The 24,491-nt window shown below is 43.1% G+C and overlaps 1 protein-coding gene and 1 pseudogene across 6 annotated transcripts in view; one reads left to right on the plus strand and one right to left on the minus strand.

The window, feature by feature from the left end:
- The window catches only part of BASP1 (brain abundant membrane attached signal protein 1), an 85,216-nt gene extending 60,938 nt beyond the window's left edge, over positions 1–24,278 (plus strand). Inside the window, exons 1-2 of one of the 6 annotated variants that reach the window (XM_061589807.1) lie at positions 9,963–9,987; positions 22,533–24,278. In XM_061589807.1, the coding sequence (XP_061445791.1) occupies positions 22,542–23,288 (747 nt within the window). In that variant the 5' untranslated portion in view covers positions 9,963–9,987; positions 22,533–22,541 and the 3' untranslated portion in view covers positions 23,289–24,278. Of the gene's footprint in view, positions 1–9,962; positions 9,988–10,400; positions 10,511–10,537; positions 10,656–10,688; positions 10,792–11,510; positions 11,614–22,532 lie in introns of those variants that run through there. The other 5 variants (XM_061589793.1, XM_061589768.1, XM_061589777.1 and 2 more) reach the window with 5 other exon arrangements.
- On the minus strand, positions 8,151–8,268 carry LOC133375790 (5S ribosomal RNA; annotated as a pseudogene).
- Positions 24,279–24,491: the final 213 nt, after the last annotated feature.

Raw genomic sequence — 24,491 nt, forward strand, 5'->3', positions numbered from 1 at the left:
CAAATTTATTACACCAAAGTATTATGCAGAATTGCCAGGCTGTGCTTTTGGAGCATTTTGGGTGTGATGTATTTCTGTTGTCCAGTCAATAATGTGATGCAATTTAGATGATGCACTTCTGCAGTCTTAGGCTTAGTGACATTCTCTCCCATTTTTAAATCTATTATGGGGAAGGATTACCAGTTAATAGCCCACAGTAGGCCAAAGCTTGAGATCTTTTGGACAGAAGCACCCGCACTTCAGCAAACACAGGAGGGTTATGAAGTAACAGAAATATCTCATCTTTCCCTCCTCAGACACCATGATTGGTTCCAGTCTTAGCATTCCAATTGGATGGGGAAGCCCCATATACATTTCTGGGTGAGGGCAGTGCCAGTCATAGGCTGTGTGCATATTAGTCACTTCAAAAAAAGCAGGATTTTTTTCTGGTTGCATTTTGAAGCAGTTGTGGCTTCGGATGGACACACCTCCCTTCCCCACTTCAGATCTTTCAGGACTGCCTAAAGCAAAGTGTTGGACCAGTCACTATCTCTGTCGGAGCCTACAGCAAAGTGTTTCCATTGGCCCCACCTGGAGGGGCAATGGGTTGATCTACCAATCATTAACAAAATCTGTCTGAAGCGGATTTAAAAAAAACAAACACTTGAGCTGATTAGAGGTTTTAGAGTAAAAAGGGGTGAAGTTTGATTAGTATCATGTGCCCGTTTTCAGAAAAGAGATGGAGATGCACTGGAACCGGCAGAATAGTAAGTGTGTCTCTACACCTAGATGGCCTGCTGTCAATCTGCTTGTCAACAAACCAGGATTGCTTTGCTACCCTCAACCTATTTGTCCTGCCTCTTCTTCCTTAAATACCTGCTCTTTGTCCTGGAGGTAGGTCCTGTTGATCAAGTCATAATAAACTATTATAATTACATCATGTTGTGTAACTATGAGGCTTCGAGAACATGCACCACGTGTGTTTGAGGAACCAAACTGAAAAACAATACATCCTCTTCTCTTCTATCCCTTCATGTGAATGTTTTCATTTAAACAGATGGCACCTCTGTTTTTTAAGTGATAGATTGATTTCAAAAGGATATGATGGGTTATGAACTCCCCTTGCATCCTTTAATTGTAATCTAAAGGGAAAGTTGAAAACTGATTTAGAAATGATCACATTTGCTGGAGAGAAAGCCCCACTGAACACAGGTTTATGCTGCATTGATTTGCACTTCTGATTGTCGATATGCTGCTGAGCTGAACACAATCAATAGGAGAAAAAGAAAATTACCCTAACCTTAAAAACAAAAAGATGTTTAGGAAGAATTTGGTAGACAGATAAAGTGACAAACTTCATTACTGAGAAGGCTGTTGACTAAATAAGACATTGGTAGAAAATTGGCCAAGTCATATAGCTCAGTGCTGAAGGCATCCTATGCGGAACCTTACAGTACAGAGTACAGGTGTCACATATGAGAAGTCCTGGGATTGCTCACTGATTTTTGTTTCCCAGGGAAAGAGGCATCTGAGAGTGCAGTGTGATAACCAATCAGAATGGCTGGCAGGTGGACCTATAGCCTCAGTCAAAAAATGGTCAGACCTGGTTGTGCTGCCTGATGCTTTACATTTTGCCTAGCCCCTCCCATTTTTGTTGGGATGACTGCCAGTCAGTGTGTGTTCCTAATTTCCTCAGGACACATAGTTCTCCATCTCCCCACTCCACTTCATGAAGCCCAGCTGCTAGGTTAATTACAACATCTGGAGTCATCAGGGTGATGAGGGTGACAGTGAGATGCTGGGATCTCCCCTACCCCACATCCTTGCTAGTACCTCAAGGGCAAAGATGTGGGCAAGATGTAGAACTGGGGTGAGGAACCTCAAGCCCAGAGGCCAAATGTGGTCCTTTAAGCCTCTGTATCTGGCCATCTGGACTCTCTGCAGGCCACACCCCCTTTTCAGCCATACACCCCTATTGACCCTGCTTCACACCCTCCTTGAGTGTGTTTGCCTGGCTGGAGGGGTCTTTGAGCTGGCTTCCTTGGAGGGAGGTGTGTGTATGTATGTATGTGTGTGTGTGTGTAAAAACTACCCCACTGTACAAAGGTAAAATTTGCATTTATTGCTCCACCCATTTTTGCCTCTGGCCCCACCCACCACTGGCATGTGGCCCCTGGAAGGTTGCCCCAAAGAGAATGCAGCTCTTGGACTGAAAAAGGTTTCCCTACCCTGATACAGACCCTGAGCCCTATGTGTAGGGTCGGGTGGTGGTGATCCTGTTACCACCTTCTTAAAATGTATGCCCCAGAAGATAACTGAAGTGAGCAAGTGTGGGAGGGGGCATCTGCCAAACATCAGCAGAGGAAAGGCATAGTTAAGTAGTCGCAGCATTTATGGAGCAGCTTCAGGTGAGTTCTGACTACACTGGAGACAAATAGGGTTACCAACATCTTTGTTCACACAGAGGTGGCATGAAAGACACAGATAGCATGTCCATGCTGACTAATGCTGTTGCTGTTGCATTACATGCACATCATGCACTCTGTGAGTCCTGCTACAGTAAAAATGTTGCAACCCCACAATGTAACATCTGGTTAATATTGGTCACTGTTGTTTTGTTTCTGGTCTCCATGGCATGGGGTGCAAGATAGATCCTTGCCTCTGAGCATGTGAGCTATTGTGGTTTGGTTAGAATGCTGGAGTAGAGCTGAAGAGATCAGTGTTGTAGTCCTCACTCAGCTATAAGTGAGTGACACTGGGCCAGTCATTCTCCTCCTAACCTACCTGCCTCTAGGGATGGGGGAGAAATCCAATTCAGTTTGCATTTAGAGCCAAATTGATCAAATTCACACTTTCTGAAATGATATGAGAATTGGAACACAGCCATTCTTCAAATCTGCACTTATCTGAATTTTGTGTTGCAGTTCTCCAACCAACCAATATGTACAAAATGAATATATATGGGGAAAGTGTGCATAAAAATGAATATATAAGAGAAAGTATCATACAGAAATGCATTATATTGGGGAAATTTGTTTTGCAAAAATATGTACATTAGTCAAAACTGCATAAAACGTTTATTGGGAGAGATTTGCACTAAAATGCTGGAGAATTTTCTTGAGGATTTTTAAAATAAAAATTCAGAAATTGCTGCAGAAATGTGGAGCACCAAATTACAGATTGGGAAAATGAGAAACTGAGAGAATCGAAATTGATCTGAAGGACTGAAATCCTTCCATCCGTACCTACCGCACAGGGTTGCTATGAGGATAGAATGGGAAGGGGGCATATACACCACTCAGAACTCCTTGTAGGAGGGGTGGGGGATAAAAATGTAAGAAATGAATAAATTAACACTGAATAGCCTGGTTGCCTGTGAAAAAACAACAGCAACACAAGGAGGGTAATGAGTAATGGGTAGCAGCTGTAACAGACAGTTAATTTAATTTATATGAGGCACTTCTAGCCTGCTCTTTATTAAGTTCAACCCCAGAGCAGGGGACAATGTAATAAACATAAAGCATAAAGCATAATAAAACCACATGATATACAAAACCTATCATAACCTTAAAACAACAACTACCTTATCTGTGACTAAGTGTGTAGATGAGTGAGGAAGGGTGCTATCACTTAGGTGCTTTTTCATTCTAGTTCCACTCAACTTTTCTGCCCGCTGGCAGTTCCCCTGATGCCTATGTTTAGGAATCCCCCATTTGGGAAAATACTGAAGGCACTGAGACAACACTCACTCATCCACTGTAAAGGGTTGCATTGGAGAGGCTCTGTACACACCAGTGGCAGCTGGTGGCGCCATGTCAGTGTGTGTGGCCTTGAGAGCAATCCTGCCCCACCCAGTGGGTGTGATGTGAGGATAAGATCATGTTGATCAGCTCCAATTCTCCGTACACTTCCATGGAATCAGTGGGACTCACAGCAACACTTCTGGAATTCAACCCTGAAGCTCTGCTATTCAGCAGCTTCATAAGAGAATTGTGAAGGCAGAAGTTATCTAAGGCAGAAAAGGTAGCAAGGGTGTAGGAAATGAATAATATAAATAAAGCATTTCCTGACCAATCATGGATATTAATGATCAATATAGAGATCCCCTGAATTATGGGTAAGACTAGATTTTAAAAAGGATTTTTAAAGATAGACCATGTGGGAAAACATGCACAGATACTCCCAACGCTGCTTGAAGCTGCAGAAGGGATCTGCTGTTTTGAAGCTGTGATGGGAATGCAGCTTCAAACAAAACTAAATCCTCCATGGCATGTTTACAGCAAAATGGCTTCGAATGACTGAGAATCTAGTAATTCAGACTGGGAAGTTGAAGCTTTTTGTGTTTCAAAGTAAACTCTTAGAACAAGCTTGTGGCAGCCTTCCCCAGAATGCCATGTAGGGAAAGAAACAGGCCAACGTATATGCAATATAGAAGCGTTGCTGTTTGCTGTAGAACATCAGCACTGAATTTCCTAACTTGGTGTAATGTGCTGGCTATGGATGCTTTAAGCTGGTCTGAACTTCCTCTTGCTCAACCACTCCTATTCAAATGTTCTCTGTAAACAAGCATTTTTTAAATAGTGTTGACTTTCTTGGCGTATAAACATTCTTACAGCACAGCTGGAGATCCACATTCAGAATTTAGATCTGAAATTCCAAGGAAAGAAGGGGGTTGCGTTTTGTTGTTGCATGCATCATTTCCTAACACTGGGCATGATCCAACCAAAGTAAATGCATTTAAAGTCTCTTTTGATTTCAGCGTAAGAAGGTTAAACATGTGCTTAACTTTTCCACTGAAATCAATGGGACTTAACTTGGCTCAGTCGTGCTTATTCACTTTTGTCCTGTTGAACCATATTATTTCTACTGTCTCCTATTTATAGCTGTCAGTACTAATATTTTCATATTTTTCCATGTTATGTCAAGTTTCACTCATACTCCAGAGCTCTCGTTATTTGGTGGGAAAGGTCTGAAATGCAGAACTGGAAGCCAGCCATAGTCTGAAATCTAAATTGAACAAAAAAAGATTTGTAGGTTTATCACTCAGGGCTGAGGAAAACACAAGATGAATTTTAACAAGATGGCAAAGCTTGGGGAACCACAAAAGGAGATGATTCTTTCAAAACTAAATCCCCAAAGAAAAGCAGTTGGGGCACTTTGTCACATCACCTTCACTGCATGGGAACTATCATGGGATGGATCTTTTCTGTGCAGCCTAGGTAACATCAGAGGACAGAGTCCTCCCCCCCCGTGTGGTAGCTTGTCCCAGTTTGACCCAGGTAAGGGCCTGCACTGCAGAAGCTGCACCCCACAAAAGGGTGCACATCATTGCTGTTGTATCCTGTCTGTGATTGCTTCCTGCATTTGTTACAATCTTACCATTGGGAAAAGATGCTTTTGTAACCTGCCTTGAACATTTTAACAGAAGCCTTGGTTTGAAGTTGGCTCTAATATCCTGGCTTGTTTTGAAGCAGTTAACCACGTAGGGAACTTGTGGCCCTTCAGATGTTGTTGGACTCCAACTCCTGTCAATCCCAGCCAGTGTAGCCAGTTGTCAGGGATAATGGAAGTTGTCGTTCAGTTGCATCTGGAGAGCCACAGGTTCTCCACCCTGTGATTAGCCATAGTTTCTGGTTTTGCACATGATGGGAAGTTATAACTAAGTGCTGAGCCCTGGTTAGTTTCAGCCACTCATGTGAAGAAAGGTGCACAGCACCTGTGTGCTGGTGCATATGGCTCATGCATGTCCTGGTTTATGTGAATGCGGCCACCCTGTTACCTTTCCTCTCTTTTCCTGCCCTGTTTTCTCTCCCCACTTGTCTAAATTGAGAGTGCAAGCTCTTTGGGACATGGGCTGGTATTTTTTGCTAAGGTTACTCTGTAACATACCATCCATGTATATTGATGGTCATATATCCACTACAAGATTTTTGCTATGTTGTTGTAATCCTTTTATTTTAAAACCAGTGAAAATTTCCAGAAGGCAATGTGATTGCTGTCACGCCTGTTCTGTTATGCTTGGACAGTTGATCATCACTGTAGTGACATCTCATGACCGAATGGGGTTGATGGCATTCAGTTCTCCACTTTGCTGTAATGCTGGTCCACCGAATTCATCTATTGCAATGCCTTACCCTTTTTGCAATTTCACATTTTCCTATCTCCCAATGTTACTATTGCTCTGGAGTGTGCGTGAGACCTGTTAACAGACTGCATATATAACAACGCTGCCATAATTATTGTGGATTTGAGGAGTTTGAAATTTATGTGTTGGATCTAGACTTAGCTTTCCATGTAGGGAAAGGCTCCTTCCATCCACAGGTGGCTTTTGAGGCAGCAGAGGGATCCCACTGGCAGAAGGGCAGGGAAGGAGGTGAGGTGACTTTTGTCAATTCCCCTTGTAGCATCCTTTCTGCCACTTTCTACGCCGTTATGGAAGATTTCCCAATGCACTGGACCAGTGTGGGACGTGGGGCTAGGGGTGAAGGCTGTGGGCAAATGTTGTTCCTCTCCTCTGGTGGAAAATGTCTTCCACTCTGGGGATGCTTCTGAAACAGAGGGTGAAGACTGAACCCAGCCCTATATCTTCTGCTGCCTAAGGTCAGCACTGAGTATAATCTGAACCAAAAGCAGAATTTGACTCAATTTCTGTAATCTAAAAATAATGCAAATGAAGCAAATCTGTGTTTGCATCTATCTATTTATCTGTTTTACATATTTGATTCTCAGGGGCCAGGGGGTTAGTCAGATACAGCAAAAACTTCTTAAAGACTTTTGTGACTAACATTTTTTTTAACAGCATAAGGTTTCGTGGACTGCTGTCACAAATACTTACACCATAATAAATTTGTTAGCTGTTAAGGTGCCACTCTTCGTGATTTACACTTCATTCTGTTTCTGTACTTCATGAGGAGGGGAAGGGCGAGTACTAGACTTGTGGGGGTCCTCAGCTCACTCTTGCTGATGCCCCCCATTGCCATCACCAATCCTCTTTGTAGCAGCAGCTCCGCCCATCCTCATCTTTCCCCTGCCCCCTCTCTTACTTTTTAAAACATATTTCTTGCCATTACAATAGCAGGGCCAGGGTTTGGGAAGGGGCAAGGGGCTTAAATACCGTGCATAGCCCTGATCTCTGGAAGTACTGCTGCTTCTGATATTACACCAGATATTATTTATTTATTTATTTATTGCATTTGTATACCGCCCCATAGCTGAAGCTCTCTGGGCAGTTTACAACAATTAAAACATTAAAAACAAATATACAAATTTCAAAACACATTTTTAAAAAGCAATTTAAAAACACATGCTAAAATTATTCACACATTTCCAAGTACACTTTTGTAGCCTTAAGAGCTAGAAACTTAACTTTGTTTTAAAAAAAAGTGGGGGGAGGTTCTCAGGATGTGGGATTAATACCTACTACCAACATATGCTCTTACATGGTATGACTGTTGATACACTTAGTTCTGCCAAATTGCTTTATTCTGGTAAGTGGCATCATGTATTGATGAGTGTCATAACTCCTACTTTTATGAATTCTTTAGGGTTAAAATGTGTTTGCCCAGTACTATAATTATTTGATATGGGCTCTTGATGACATTGAGACATTTGCACTTATCAGATTGTAGTTTTTGACCATTTATGCTGCTATGTGGAAGAACTCTGTGTAGGCCTCTCATCTTTCTATCCTGCTGCAGCAAAAAATATCCAGCTTACTTGGGAAATGTGGCCCCACAAATGGCAATATCTCTTGGTGCAAACTTTATTACATACAGCATCTGGATCATAAAATGGAACACATGTTCCAGACGGTTATGGGAAACTAACCCTTATCTCATTAGGAAATCACTGGGGACATCCTGTAATTGTAAACTTTCTGTGTTAAAGTCCAGACCATTTTGTAAAAATGTCTGCGAAGCACAGGCATTCTGGTTCAGTCCAGAAAACCATTTACGTCAAATTCCTCCAGGATGCTATTAGCATGAAGTGTAGATGCCAGCATTACTGTATTAGCAATTATTTTTTATCACAATAATGGGTAGAAGCGCTTGTTGTTATATTCCTTCAAGTTGATTACGACTTATGGTGACCCTATGAATCTTTTTTGGATATATTCATATGGTTTTTATGGTAAGAGGTATTTGGAGGTGGTTTACCATTGCCTTCCTCTGAGCCTACGGGACCTGGTATTCCCAGGCGATCTCCCATCCAAGTACTAACCAGGCCTGACTCTGCTTAGCTTCCAAGATCAGATGAGATCGGGTGTGTTCAGGGTAGAAGGCCATAGGGTAGAAGCGCTAGCCAGCTTTTAAAATAATATAAATACAAAGAGTAAAATGTAGATGGAATTCAGTAGTTTGTCATTAGGAGGAAAGCAGGCATAAGTCTTGAGTGTGCATGCTCCCTTTGCCACTCCCCTATTCCTATGCATGTTAGGGGATGAGATTGGAAGCTTCCACTTTTAGTTAGTGGCAAATCATAATTTGCTGTTGCATCTAAGTAGCAAACTATGGTTTGCCCAAACCACAGTTTGGGCTTGATATCCTAGTTTATGGGACAGCTAAGGTTTGCCACACTAACTAGAAGCAGAAGCTTCTAATATTTTTCTCTCATGTGTACAAGAAGGAGTAAAGGGAGGAAGGACCATGCAGACCTAAAGCTTGCACTCACTTATCTGTATTGCAACAAACCTTGGTTTATTGTGTTGCATTTAAATTTAGTCATAGTGATCTGCCAGAAAAACCAGCTGCTCTATACAAAAACAAGCATAATATAACTGGTTGAATCTGATGTGGTCCACACCCCTTGCCAGCCCTGCTCTGAGCCCTCTCTAGGTGCTTTTGCCTGGCTTGGAACATGGCTTGAACTGTGATAATGCCTCTGACTTTTGTGTGGGTGGAATGTGGCCTCCTGTACAAAGGTAAGAGTCACATCCATTGCTCCACCCACTTTTGCTTCTAGCCTCATTCACGTTTGCCTTTGGCCACATCCACCACAGACGTGTGGTTCCTGAAGGGTTCCCCATGAAGGACTATGGCCCTTGGCCTGAAAAAGATTCCCCATCTCTGGTCTATAGGGAGTGGTGAACTGTGGAGCAGGAAAACAGTGGGTTCTAGCCATAGTTTCCCTGTCATTTTGCCACCCTTCAGCTCTTCACGACCCTGCTGTTTTAAATGAACAAGATAAAGGACAATGCTGGTATGTTATAAAATGGCAGGTTAGAAGGGGCAAGGGAAGGCAGAGGGGAAAAGCCAGTACCCCACTTTAAGCTTTAAGGGTCATCTTGGTCCTTTCTCCACCTGTCATTCTTGGCGGGTAACCTGGTATAGTACCAAATCGTAAGGAATGAATATTTTTTTATTTTAAAAAGACAGAGTTGTATATAAACTCAGCACACTCCAAGTATCTGAAACAGCAGTGACACATCTACTGAAGTGTGACACAGGGTGAACAGAACAGCCACAGAAAAATCTATAGCTCCACTTAAATAAGCCAAGCTGCTTAATCAATCTCTTTGCTGCGGAGAAAAGAAGGGACAATTGCCAGAGTCAAAGGCAAATCCTGATAGAAGGGAGGAAGGGAATGCTACATCTACAACAGAAAGGGTGCAAAGGCAACGTTTTAGATCATTTGCAGAGTGATAGATCAGATTTTTCCCATGATGGAGGGAGGGGGAAACTCACTACTAGCAACCCTTTGGGGATATTATACAGGGAGGTTTCAGAGCTTTTCAGCCAATGCTGAGCCATGCTGGTTGAGCTCACTCTGAACCCCATAGTCAGCAGCCAATATTCGATAGGAGCCACATTTTTGACTGAACAAGAGCTGAAGAGGCAGCAGTATTAGCTCCACCCACTGACTCACTTCCAAACAAGCCAAAATACAGGCAAGCATCTCTTAATCCCCTTTCTCCTAATGTGAACGACAGTAACATAGACTTTCGTAGCCATTTTAGCTGTCCTAGTTTCCTATTTCTTGGCTTGAGTGAGTCAAGAGGGAGCAGCTGAGGTATGTAATAGGAGGGAGGCTCTATCACAACTTTTTTGCTGTCCATTCTTCAGGAGAGATGTTTAAAGAACTTGTTGATTCTGTCTCACCTTGGGAGAAAGTGGATAAGGTGCATAATGGTGTGTGTCTCTGTGTCTTTTGGGGATCAGAGTATAAACTGGAGGGACAGAGGGAAAATGTTTGGTCCTGGATTTGGTCCTGACTCTCCAGATGCCTAAACACTTAGTTGGGGGTAAGCACCTTTGAACTCAGTGGGGTTTATTTCCCAGGAAACAGCATGCATAAGATTAGCTGTAAGGTTTTGGGGACTGGACCCTTTACTCACCTGTAGCCCTCTTCTCAAACTGGCCCTTTTAAACAACCTACTTGCAGACCAGAAAGTAACAATAATTAAAAACCTATCCTTTTATAGGATACTGACCCAATGCTTAGTATTGCGGCTTGAGCTGCCCTGTTCACGAAAGATAAAACAAGTGAACTGTTTTTCCTCTGTCAACTATTGTGTTGGCAGCCGCAGAAACTGGTATGTAACTGGTATGATGCTTCAAACGGCAATGTTTTTGTGAAGATGGGAGGCATAAGTGAGGAGGATGGAAAATGGAGACCTGATGAGGCTTCAGTATGTGGGAAGGAGTGACTCTGATTATTTTGGAAAGCAAATGAAAAAGGTGAGCAGGAGGAAACCAAAAGGGAGGCCATACTAATGTGTAATGAACGAGTGGAAGAGGATATGGAGCAATGTAGCCTGACAGACCCACCATGGAAGAGAGAACAAGAAAAAAGGAAGTCAAGGATTTGCCAAAGGCAAGAAAGTATTTCTTATTTTCCAATTTCAGACAGAGTAGTTTGCTGACAGGAGGTTTCATGTTCTACTGACGTGACAATTTTTGCTTTCCTTGCCATTTCCTTTGTTCAGTTATATTTGTGTGAGTGGCTGCTGCTGAGAACTGTAGTCCCTTATCACTTGAGCTGACAGGTGCCAAGCAATCCCACCCTTTGCACCGCAAAGCCAGTAGGTCAGGTAAAAGGGTCCACCTCACGTGCCCCATCCAAATGCTTCATCATTTAGCCAGAGCTGCTAAATGAGAGTGGTCAGGTGGTTCTTAAGCACCTCTAACAGTCTGCCACTTCCTCAACATTCTTCCTTTTCTGCACTCTGAACATCTTTTTTTCAAGCATTGCCCAAAGAAGCACACCACTCTTGACAGCCTCCTTGACATATGGGCTTTGCCTGTCTTTTGAGGAAGCGGGATGGATCTCTGCCCTCCCATTCTGACACAGACTTCAACTGCCCACTTGGTCTGTTGGAAAGATGTTGACTAATATGGTTGCAAAGTTCTGCATTTCACAACTTTCTGCTTTGATGCTTCCCTGGCTGTTTACTTGTCATTGCCTAGGCCACTGACCTTAAATCCCGAAAGGGACCATTTATATCCTGATGTATAAGCACCCCAATCCTCTATGTGCTTCCAGGATAGCATAAGGGAATGGTGCCTCTCACGCTTAATGAATTCTGTGGTGTGGGGATCCATGGGAGGGCTTTCTCTGTGGCAACTCCATGTCTGTGGAAAGATCTTCCCCGCTGAAGCACGTCTTGCCACACCTTTGCTTTGATTTTGTCAACAGGTGAGGATGCACCTCTTTGTTCAGGCCTTTGGGGATAGGTGAGGTGCATTAAGTATTGAGAACGTCTTTTCTGCTGCTTTGTGGTTTTACTGCATTGTGATTTTATGGTGAACTATCAGTGTCGAAGTATTTTGCTTTAACTTTTCATTCTTCAATTTGTTTTAATATGTATGTCTTTTCCCCACTGTTGCTTGAAGGGTGCATTGTAAATGTAAATTGTAAATGTTCTTACTAAATAAGCAAACCTTGTACTGGCACAGTGGCCAGTATACCATGTCCCCTAAATCCTAAGCACTGGACAACTCTTAGCTTCTTTTAAGATGAGAGTTGTTGCTGATAGTAGGGTACTTAATACAAATAGGTGTGTGTGTAAGAGAGAGAAAGAGAGATGGCAGCCTTTCAGAAAATGTCCTTGATAATCATAAAAAAAATTAAATTCTTGTAGACAATTCAGAAACCTAGGTAGGGTTGAAAATTTCATTCTATGCCTTTATGTCACAAGGAAGAGCGGCTAGTTTGTTTTAATACATGTTCATTGTTATAACTACTGTGGGTTAATATAATTCATGGGTACAAGTGTCCCATTTGGCTTCTATTGGTAGAATTGGTTGGTAGAATTAGGAAAACTGCATATTTTGTTTTTAGGTTATCAGGATATATTTATATTGCTTTGGGTACCTTTTGGGTTGGCGATGGGGTGATAACCTTTTTAAAATAAATACTTTTTCTAAAGCTCTGCTTTCTGCCATACAAAGTACCCATGCATTCTGATTAGTGTTAGATACGAGACAGATATGAGTAACGGTTGGCATTTAGGCCTACAAAGGGCAAGTAGCCATTTCTTCTTTGTGTTTCGGGTCTTTGTTTTGTATCAAACATAGCTGAAGTCTGTGTAAAGTCTTGTTGCACAATCCATGAATAGGGTCTCTAGACAACAGGTAGCAGCAGCCATAGGGCCCCCAATTTAAATTAGGACCATGGCACAGTGGGAGTGGGGTGTTAGCTATTTTTCAACATCATTTTCACAATTACTGTTTGCCCCATGGAGCAACCGATATATTCCCCATATGGTACCTGACTATGTCAAACTGCAGACTCTCTCATCATGGCCAGCAACTTTTTCTCTCCTCTTGCTGTTTTATTTTTTGTTCAACAACCAGGCTGACGAAGCAATTTAAGAACTTGAAAGCTTGCTCATTAGTTTGTGATGTTTTATTTTGTTATTTCACTTTTATAAAGGTATCATGCTAGTGTTGCTTTGCACTTAATCTGCTTAATTTTGTTTGGGGATCATAATGTTCAATTTAAGGAATCTCTTTCATTTACTTTACCTCTCTGCTAAATTACTTTGGGGAACACCTTAAATATTCCATGCACCTGTAAGTCTTAACGGAAAACCTAGTTTGGTAAATACAAAGTTGCCAGAAATGCAGGAGCTGCAGGAGAAACCCTGGTCTGGTAGGAACAGCTTATGTTTTACACCCAGAAGCTGCTGGATTCAAACCCTGAGGACAGTCCCACACTAGGAGAGGGGAGAGGTCCAGTCCTGCACTTCTTGAGTCAAATCAGCAGGAGCATTACATGGACCAAGAGCCTGGTCCCTGCATGAGCTAACCAGCCCTTTAGGTCCGCCCTCCTGCTAGCAATCCACTCAAAGATCAATGTGTTGCTTGGTAGGCAAGCTCTGTCAGGTAGCATTTTAGCAGGATTTTTTGCTCCTCCTCTCTTCTTGACTGTCCCCACCCCCAACTGGCAGCAGCAAGCATCCCACTTAAGCAACTTGAGGCCTTCCCCCTAACAATCCAGAGAGGAGGAGAGGACATTGTCCCCGAGCCCATCAAGCACCCTGCACCTTCTTAGTCTTGAGGCCAGTGGAAGCTGGATCATGCTAGGAAACAGATTCCTATCCACCATTCTTTAGTAATAAAGGCACTTGCAATGTTGGCATTTAGACACTTGCTTACAACTGGCCTGTTCACCCAGACTTTCCCTGAGAGATGACCCAGCTATGTTCATGTATTCATCTGATCTATTGATTTGGGGTATGTGTGTTAATAATTTTTATTTATTTTAAGGATAACTAAACAAACAGAACAACGGGGTGTACAAACAGGAAATTAAGAATATCTTAACATCGTATAAAGAATGAGCAAAAGTATATCGAAAATTGCAAGTTTTTCTGCCCTAAATACAAAGAAAAAGTATAGTACAAAAAAGAGATATTCACCTTTACAAAATCCATATATTGCAGGAAACCTTGGGAATCTTGGTATTACTATCTGCCTCGTTAATGCAAGAAATAAATCTCCACCATTCAATCACTATTGATTTGTGATAGATTTTATATTTGTTGCATGGCTGTAATTTTATTATTGATTTTTATGCTGTCATTGCCATGTTACTTTTTTCTTAATGTTGGCGGTGTAGGGTTTTTTTTGGCAAATACATAAAGTTTTTAAAAGCCACAACACATGTGACAAAATCAAAGCATTTATTGAACAGCACCCATGATGGATGGTATCCTGAAAGGGAAAGACACACATGGGGTTGTCAATCAGTCACTCCAGCAGAACTCCTGTTCCTTTGACAGTGGGTCTACAGAGAACAAACAAGGTAGCAGGTTCAGTGTTGCTTGTGGTACCAACTCTATGGTAGGAACACCTTTACCTGTTGCACAACAGTCTCTCATGGAGCTTGCAAGGGTTCAGAATCATTGCCTGGAGCAAGCATGATTTTATTTCTTTATAAGAGTATTTCTAAACAGCCATCTCATTCAAAAAATATCATGGTGATATACAACACAAGCATTAAAACATAAAATTATTAAGTAATAAAATGTGGAACAAATGGCTAATGTTAAATCAGGTTAATTCTCTAAAAACAGAAATGTTTTCAGCAGGCAGTGAAATGATCAGGATTGGCTACCTGATTTCAATGACAGCAGTGTTCTAAAGTACTGGTGGCCCTGTGCTAAGGACCGTAGTATACATAGTTAACTGCTGTATTGGGGGACAGCCAGGAACATTCTGATTACTGTCGCTGATTGTGGGGCAGGCCTCTGGCCTGGCCTGCATGGAACAGGGTGTGGGATGAATCCTCTACCTGTGGGAGAGTGGCCTGTGGAGAACAAAGGGAGGGAGAAAGAGAACACAGTGAGCAGTAATCCATAGCTAGAACATACAGTCCCTGAACCTGAATGCACAATAAGTGTTTGTGAGAAGGAAGAGGGAGTGTGAGAAAAGGCAGTGTGTTGTGAACAAAGTGCTCATGCCTCAGTCTCTCACCAGGATAGGGGTGGAGGGGGAAGACTGGCATGACTGTGAGCATCTTTCCCTCATTGGGGTTGTGGTGAAGTGCTTTGCCATGCAGTGGCTGTTTGTTCTTCTCCACACAACCAGGCTGTCATCCTGCAAGGCAAAAGTGCTCATGAGTGTTTGGCCAGCAGCAGCAACGGTTGATATAGGGTGCCTGGCCTTTGCTTACCTGACAGTGGGGATGAATGTATGCAAGACACAATATTCACATATAACTCAAAGAGGATGTTGGGAGGAAAACGGGGTGTTAGTGGAGGCAGTTAATAATTACACCATGTCTCTCCCTTCTTTTCCTTACCAACCTGTTTGGGTGCTCTGTCCTGGTCTCTCCACTGCTTGGAATGCAGTTTGGTGTTGCGTGTTTGTGTCTGGAGTCTCCAGGCAAGGGTCCTGTTAGGGTTCTTGGCAGAGATAAGTTAGCAAAGTGCTTACCCCGTGTGTTGTGGGGCTAGCTAGGCTATTTGTGCAAACTCTCCCTTTTCCATAGTTCCCCTCACAAGAGTTCTCCCTTGTGGGCTCCAAGTATACATAATATGGAGCCAGAGATATATAGACCCATGCCACACACCCTGTCATCCTACTTGTGGTTTCTCTGTGTGGGGTGTGCTGTGATTGGCTGCTGTATTGCACCATAACCCATGCTCTGTCATGGTAATGTGATTGGGGAGGGTGTCGGTGGTGGGAATATGTTGGATTTCCCCCCTCTCATTGAAGTCAGTGGGAGGGAAATTCTTTACAAGGTGGGAAAGTGATGTAAAATTCCACCAATAAATGGGTGTTGCCACAAACAGGTGCTGGATTTTCCATAAGTGTGCTCTCCCATGCTGTCCATGACTGCAGCTGGTTTTGGCTGCTCCATTGGCCTCTTTGCCAGCAGAATAGCTCTGACGGCTGGCACCTGCAGGGAATTCTGATGATGTAGCTGTCATAAGTTCCGCTAATATGGCAGGGCATCTGTCAATTCCTATAGCCCCTCAGCTGGCAGATCTCAAAAATGCACCATCAGCTCCATATGAATTCCTTCATGCCGCAGTGTGCTAGGAAGCCATTTGAAATGGATGGGTCTTTCACAGCCACAAGTGGGGTGTGTGTGTGTGTTCAGCCCTTTTATTGGCCCTAATGTGCCCATTATGCCCTTTACCTTGGTTTGGGGAGAAGGTGGCTGGTAAGAGAAGCTTGCACAAGTTCCTGTGAGTTTTAGAGCTTACCAGGGTACTGGAGGCTGGTGCAAGATTGATCTGTTACCTGGTGAGACTAAGCAGCTGAGGCAGGTTTGGCTAAGGTAACATGCTGTAGGCTCTATAATGGCACAAGCCACTACTCAGTGTTAGAGCATATGCTATGAATGAGCAAAGTCCCAAGTACAGTGTGTCATTAGACAAAGCACTTGCAGGCTTTAGGTTACAGGTAAGATCTTTCTTCAGTTGTGAGTGGGCTCACAACCCAGTCTACACTGAGCAAGCTGCAGAGGGAGCAAGGGTGGGGCCCTCTCCCTGACTTCCTGTCCTCCTCTCCCTGACTTCCTGTCCTAGCACTTTCTGTTACCTTTCTAGGTCTTGAGTCTTTCTACGTGTAGTTCTATTACTCATGATGCATACAGTCTCTGCTATCTTTAGTTAAAAGCATCTGTAATAGCATCTCCAATTCTTTTTTGACTAGTTAAAATAAGAAAAATATATTGTCAGTTGATTAGTCCAAAATAGCTGTGCATGTGTGCTAATTTGGAGTAACAAAAAACAGAAAAATGCTAATTAAAAAACCTGCTGTTTTCTAGAGAATACTAAAATCCATTCCCATGCCACAGGCCCATCTGAAGATTCTTGCTCCCCACCACCATGGTGGTCCTTACTCCTGGGTCACCGATGCCACTGTGATGATTGCTTGTGAATGTTTGCTTCCCACTCCCTCCTGACTGTTATATTACTGTTCAGAAATGCCTACAAGTTGCAGCACATGAACAGCAGAAGCTGGGTTATGTGCCTTGATTGGAGGGGGGGAGTGGTGTGCATGCATTAGTACTCTGGCTAATTCTGGGTATTAGAATTAGTCTGATTCTGATCTGATCAGATGATTCCATGATAAAACAACAACAAAAAGATAGGCTTCCACATATATAAGAGAATTTTTTGCTTCACGAAAAGTTTGACTGCAGCAAAATAACAAGCATCTAATTGTCTGGTCAGCTGACATAATTGGCATCCCAGTGCCTGAGACCAGTAAGAGCAAACAATCCTTGGCTAGATGGCCCAATTCATTCTTACGTTCCTATCTTTTCATTTCTACAGTTACTGCAGGTTACTATCGTTCCCGACAGAGGCACGTGTTAGAGACACATTAGAGACACTATCAAAAGTGGCGCCTCCATGGTGTATGCTCTTCCCCTCGTTATAACATTTGGAAAGAGTTATTACATGGAATGAGGCCATAATGTTGTAAGTTTCTGTGCCCTTGCTTCACTTCCCCAGCAGCTGCAGAAGAGACCCAGAAGATTCACAGCATGATTGCCCTGAGCCATGCAGTGACTGCTTTCAATTGTAAATAGCAGTGCTTCACAAGTTGCTTTTGGCTTTGAAAGCATTGCTGCTGAAGGCAATGGAAATGCACGTACGAGATCTGACCTGTCATGTCTCCCTCCCTCTTGGCTTGTAATGACACTAATGTTTCCCCTTTGCGCAAGTGGATTCCTGAATGCAACCCCTCCATATATTTACTTCAGTGGGGACCATTGAGGGCCATGGGTAATAGCTGTTAGCCACAAGAGCCATGTTTGAGCTAACAGGCAGAATATAAGGTTTTGAATAAATACATGAAATAAAGAAGGAAAGGGCCTAGAATGGGACACAGGTGGGAGACCCCACCCACCCTTAACTCTAAACAGTGTAGTCACCAAAAGCAGAAGTTTGGCTCTCAACCCAACAGTGTGCCCATATGTCCCATTTACTTTACCCAAGGGTGGGAAACTTGTGCCCCTCCAGATGTTGTTGGACTCCAATCTCCCATCAGCTCCAACCTGGATGGCCAGGAATGTTAGGAGTTGTTCCTGATGTTGCTGGTCTGCATGTAGACCAGGTTCCCTATCAGTGGTGACTAGCGGTTCCATGTCAGTGTGGCAGTGGAATTCCCTCCAGGTTTTAGTCCAAACTTTAAAGAAGCTGTCCAAGAAACCTTGGAGACGCTTCTTGAAAGTTTGGACTAAAATCCAGAGCGGATTCCACTGCCCCACTGACATGGAGTCACTAGCTGCAACTGTTTCCTATCCCTGCTTTATCCTGATCAAATGCATGGTTTCCATTCATTCCTATGGACAAGAATTAGGTGCTATGCTTCACTGGGAAGTGGCAATTTGTGGCATAGTTGCAGGAGTGGCAAAACCTGGTCCCCTGACACTAGGCAACTCACCAGCCTCCACTGACCATGACCCTATGGGAAAGCAATATATCTCCAGAGTGCAAAGCAGTTACTTTTTGTGCCCCCTTCTCTTAAAACACAAAAAGATCTACTTGGCCTTCCTCTCCCCATCCTGCTCGTAATGACAGGCATTTTGCTGGTCATGTCAAAAGCAAAAGGCTTTGGAGAAAAAGTGGAAGAGGCACATCAAACAAAAGCATGCTTGTATTATCCAAGACTTACCAGGCAAACAAATAGAGGCTTAATTGGGGATTGGCTATCTGGAAGCAAATATAGCTCTCGCTATTGTTTAAAATCTTTGTTCCTACTGATTTGCAAATCTGCTCTGAAGTGCAGTGTGACTGGATGGGCATGAGCACTTCATTTCCTTTATATAATAAGTGCACCGTGACCTACATGGGCGAGTTGCGAGAACTGAGGTGACTCTAATGTTATTAGGGCTTCAGTAACTGTGCTCCTGAGCAAAGTGTGGCTGGTTTCTTTTCTTGTGGCATGTGGCCATTTTGATTTCAATGTACAATACAGGAGCTCTCATAAAATCTCTTCCCTTGATAACTCTTTGTCCGAAGAAGACAAATTGCCACCTGTGATGTAACTAATGTCAGGAGGACCAGTGCATTAAGCAGTGCATCAATTTTTTTTTACTGTTTAATAAAGGGATACAGATTATTGTCCCCACAGTGAAGACTGAAGTCATCTTGGGCTCACAAATATCACTGCAGATGAGGGCCACAAATTCCTCCCCTTGTGTTACAGGATGCATGAGGAAGAATAAGCATGGGTAAACCAGCCCTTGTTCTAGGGCACAGATAGGCCCTCATAGTCCAAGGCTAAGTAAACATACAGTTTTAAGCCATGGATGAGTGCTGTAGCTGCACGCTCCCTTGCTTCTCTCACCCTACCCCACCCCATTTGCATCTTGGTTTATTTTCTTGGACTGTTACACCAGAAGTCCCCGGCTCAGATGTAATCTGACAATGTAAGCCAAGATCATTGTGTCAAAGATGGCATGTGGCAGGAGGGACAGGAGTGGGGATGGAGAAGGACAATGAAATGCATAGTCATGGTGCTTGCCCGTGGCTATAAACCATAGTTTAGGAAGCCTTGGATGTCCACATATGGGCATAGTCTTTCCAGACTATGGGGTTATCCAAACGGAGCGGGATAATCCACAGTTTCCATATTCGGTTTGTCATCTGATAGTCCTCACTTTGCCTTTTAGTTCGCTCTTTCCCAATTAAAAAAACACACTTTTTTGCACCCGCACACACAGCGGTAAGACCCCTACATTCTTTTTGCTTTTTCCAAGCTCCGCCTCTAAAACCTCCCCTATCAACCAATTGGTCAGCAAAAAAATGACGTCTGCTCCTCTCCCCCTTTGCAACGAAGCACAATATGGCTGTAAAGGAGTTCTCGCCACGGAAGGAAAGGGCGAAGGAGCGAGGTGGTCAGTTTCAGCCTGCCTCCAGAAAGCTTTGTCAATTTCATTCTACTGGCTGGGGTTTTGCTTCAAATCATTTCACGGTGGGAAGGAAAGGGAGAAGGAGGGGGGGTGACATGTTTCTTGCTTTTTGGAGAAATAAGTGCAATTGCCAGCGTGTGTATCTCCTTAAATATCCATAAAGGCAGAAAAGCATATATGCGTTTAAGCATAATATCGCAAATACAAACAAGAAAGGGGCTGCTGGTCGGTTTCATGCCTGCCTCCAGAAAGCTTTGTCAATTTCATTCTACTGGCTGGGGTTTTTGTTTCAAATCATTTCGCCAAGAGAAGGAAAGGGAGAAGGAGGGGTGGTGGTGACACGTTTCTTGCTTTTTTTGAGAATTAAGTGCAATTGCCAGCGTGTGTATCTCCTTAAATATCCATGAAGGCAGAAAAGTACACATTCGTTTAAGCATAATATTGCACATACAAACAAGAAAGGGGCTGTTGGTCGGTTTCACGCCTGCCTCTGGAAAGCTTTGTCAATTTCATTCTCTATGGTTCTCCGGTCTCTAAGCTTTGTCAATTTCATTCTACTCTCTGGGGTTTTTGTTTCAAATCATTTAGCCAGGGGAAGGAAAGGGAGAAGGAGGTGTGTGTGAATGAAATTGACAAAGCTTTCCAGATCTCACCCAGAGTGGCCGCCCAGTTTGTAGGCTGGCAAAAAATAAAATGCATCTGTGCAGTAGTTGCAGACACACACCCCAACACCCCACCATTGCAATGATTGGTTCAATTTTCCCGGACTTATTCTTGCACATGCGCAAAAGTGCAGATACGTGATTGGCTGGAATGAGGAGAAGGGGCAAGGGGAAACGCCCAAGAACCACCCATCAGTGGTAAAGTCCGCGGTATTGCATCCTACCTCCTGAAGGCAGAGCGGATGATTCCCGATTTTAAACAGCAAATTGTATTTTTGCCGGTATTGCAAGGAGGGGATTTAACCCGCTAAAATGTGTAACAGCGTGAGACGTCATTTGGACGAACAAAAAATAATGTACACACATAGTGGGCGTGTCACACATTTTGTAGTCGTCTGGAGGTTTTTAAAAATGAAACTGTAGACTGTGTTTTATAGAAATATGAGGTTTAAAAATAAGGAATGCCCACTTTATGGGACTGGGATTATCTGGGATAATGATACCCAGCAATAGAACATGGGCCTGGCCTACAAAGCAATTTTCTTATCCCTACCAAATATTAATAATGGTATGGTAAATGTTACCCACAGTTTCGTGTGTGCGTGTATTCCATTACATTTCTGTTTGGATACTGGATGCAATGCTTTGTCTAATAGCTATGCGCAGATTTTAATACAGAGCCTGGCTCTCCCTGCCCTCCACCATGATAGTTAGAAAAGTAACAAGAGGCTTACTTTCTGTTGTTGATTACTATTTTTCCTGCTTCCTAATCTAGCTACCTATGCCAAAGTATTCCTGCTCAAAATGTTCTTAACAAGACAGAATCAGAACTTCAGTTCTGACATACTGACATACTGTGTAAGCTGTTACATGAAGGAACAAAAGGTTGCAATAGTCAAACCTTTGTGTTCCAAGGCCTTCTTGATGCTAGCTCTGGAACCTCCACTAAAGTTTGCCTGAAGTGAAATATGTAGCACATATGGAGAGTTCTGCTCAAGTTGAACACCGGTAGGAATTATGAGGGATGTTAAAAGGAAAGTAGATAAGATTAGTCCCAGGGAATGGTCTGAAGGTACATGAAGCCACCATCTTGCAGAGGTCAAGCAGGTCTGTGTGAGGTCAATGCCTGACAGGGTGACTGCTTGAGAACCAAGTGTATGTCACCTTGAGTTCCCTAATGTAAGAAAATACATAAATAAATAGATTGTTGAATTTCTTGGGGGTGTGGTGGAGAGGTTGCACATGTTTATGCAAATGATATTTACATCATGACATTTGCATACATGGGCAGGGACTGTAGGTAGCTCTGAGGAAGAGCACATCCTTTGCATGCAGAAGGGTTCAGGTGCAAACCCCAGCATCTCCAAGCAGGGCTGGAAAAAGACTCACATCTGAAATCCTCGGGAGATGCTGCCAGTCAGTGTTGACAGTACTGAGGTAGATGGAACAATGGCCTGATTGCTTCCTATGTTTCATTGTATACATTTATACCTATAGCAGGGGGAACAAGTACTTCCTTCTACTGCTCCTGCTGGGAACTGAAAGGGAATATTAGTTTCCTGCTAGTGTTAGTGCTTCAATGGTACATGGAGGAAGAAGGAAAAAAGAGGCTCACACACAGAAAGGGGCATTTGAGCAGAGTATATATGCTGGCAGATGTTTGTCTCTCAAGTAGATAGCTGAGTTTACTGTGGGTGTATGTACACCATAGGCTTAAACTGGTTTAATATCACTTCCTCTCTCCCAAGGAATTCTGGGAACTGTAGCTGTGGTGGCGGCTATGAATCTCTAACAGAATTCTCAGCACCATCATTAAATAGCAAGCTTCTTTTAGGGAAGCCATGGCAGTTAAACAAGTACAAAACCATTATGAGTTTGTAATATAGATTCTAGATCTGCCCTCAGTCTGCAGCAGTAAAAGCCACCCATTATCCCCCTCTTTCTGTAGCAAATTCCATTTCTGCCCTTCATATTGTGTGAGAAGAACAAGCTCATTAGTGTTTGTTTTTCCTGGCTGAAACAAGGTGGCATTATTTTTGGGTAACCCCGTCTCTCCCCCTTTCTTTTTCACAGAGCTCCAATATGGGAGGCAAACTGAGCAAGAAGAAGAAGGGCTACAATGTGAATGATGAGAAGGCCAAAGACAAGGACAAGAAGGCCGAGGGGGCAGCTGCGGAGGAAGGGGAGGCTCCAAAAGAGAATGAGCAGAGCCAGCAGACCACCACAGAGACCACAGAAGTGAAGGAGAATAACCAGGAGGAAAAAGGTGACAAGGATGCCAAGGCGGCTGCCAACAAGGCAGAAGAAAAAGAAGGGGATAAAGAGAGGGCCGTGAGCCAGGAAGAGCCCAAGAAACCTGAGCCAGAAAAGCTGGAGACCGTCATCGATGCAAAGGTAGAGCCTCCGAAGAACAACAAGCAGCAGGCGCCCAAGCAGGAGGAGCCCAGCTCAGCCACTGCTGCTCCTCCAGCCAGCAGCGAAGCGCCTAAACCCTCTGAGCCCAGCGGTGATGCAAAAGCTTCCCAGCCTTCAGAAGCCACAGCTACTAGTAAAGTAGATGACAAGGGCAAGGAGGAAGGGGAAGCCAAAAAGACTGAGGCTCCTGCAGTACCTGCAGCCCCCCAAGAAACTAAAAGTGAAGTGGCCCCAGCTTCAGACTCAAAACCTAGCAGCAGTGAGGCTGCGCCTTCTTCCAAGGAGACCCCGGCGACAACAGAAGCACCTAGTTCTACTCCTAAGGCCTCAGAGCCTGCAGCCCCACCAGAGGAAGCGAAACCATCTGAAGCTCTGGCGACTAATTCGGATCAAACCATAGCAGTGAAAGATTAAATTGGACAGCCTCTTGGGAAACAAAACAACAACAACAAATTAACCACTTTAAACAACCTGTGTCTTTTTTTTATTATTATCTTTTTTTCCCCAGCTCTACTAACTCATTTCAGATCTGAAATAACAATATGTTTTGCCCAGGAAAAATAAAAAAAGGAAAAACATCTTTTAAAAAATTGGTTGTCCCATTAAGTTGAGAGGGAGGGGGTGGGGTGGGGTGCTGGTTGTGGTGGAGGAGGGGGGGATCCAAATAGTATTTTTGTGGGGGAAATATCTAATATACTTTCTGCCAACTTTACCAAGTCCTGTATTTCAATCAATAGTTAAAATGAGAAGACAACCCAGATGTCTGAAAGTGCAGTACCTCTTTTTTGTACCTGAACTGCTGTAAATGCACTCCACCAATCTTTCGATCTTTCCCTTTTTTCTTTTCCTCTAATGAGGGTTTGGGAGTGATGATGTAATTGATGATTCTGCCCACTGGGCCCAGTGCCACACCAATCAGATCTTTATGAAAACAGTATTTCCTGTGGGTTGTATTTTTTAAATTTTATTTACAGCCTTTATTTTGTATTTTTTATGCAGTGGATGGATGGCAGCTTTCAGACAAAACTCACGTAGCTGTCCACATTTTTTCTCAATGCCAATCCTCTGATTCTTCTTCCTCTCCAAATATTTTTGGGAGTTAAAAAAATATATAAAAGCATTCTCATCCTACTTAGCCTACCTAGATTTCTCATGACGAGTTTAATGCATGTCCGTGGTTGGGTGCACCTGTAGTTCTGTTTATTGGTCAGTGAAAATGAAAAAAAAAAAGTCTGCATTCATTGCAGTTCCAGTTTCTCTTCCATTCTGTGTCACAGACACCAATACACCACTCATTGGAAAAAAAAACAAATGAAAAAGCAAAATGTACAATGGATGCATTGAAATTATATGTAATTGTATAAATGGTGCAACAGTAATAAAAGTTAAATAATTTAAAAAACATTTGAAGTGTTAGTGGTTGCCAACTTATTTAGATTAATTCTCCTTGCATACAGGCAGTGAAAAATACTTGGTTCTGGCCATGGTAGCTAAAAATGAACCCCTCTTTTTTCAGAGATTAAAATAACCCTCTGACTACCACATTTTGGGTGCCCTCCCATTGTTTTGAACTACAACATCCTATGCTGATTGGGGCTGATGGGAGTTAAGAGAACA

Source organism: Rhineura floridana, chromosome 1 (assembly GCF_030035675.1).
Source record: "Rhineura floridana isolate rRhiFlo1 chromosome 1, rRhiFlo1.hap2, whole genome shotgun sequence".
Lineage (NCBI taxonomy): Eukaryota > Metazoa > Chordata > Lepidosauria > Squamata > Rhineuridae > Rhineura > Rhineura floridana.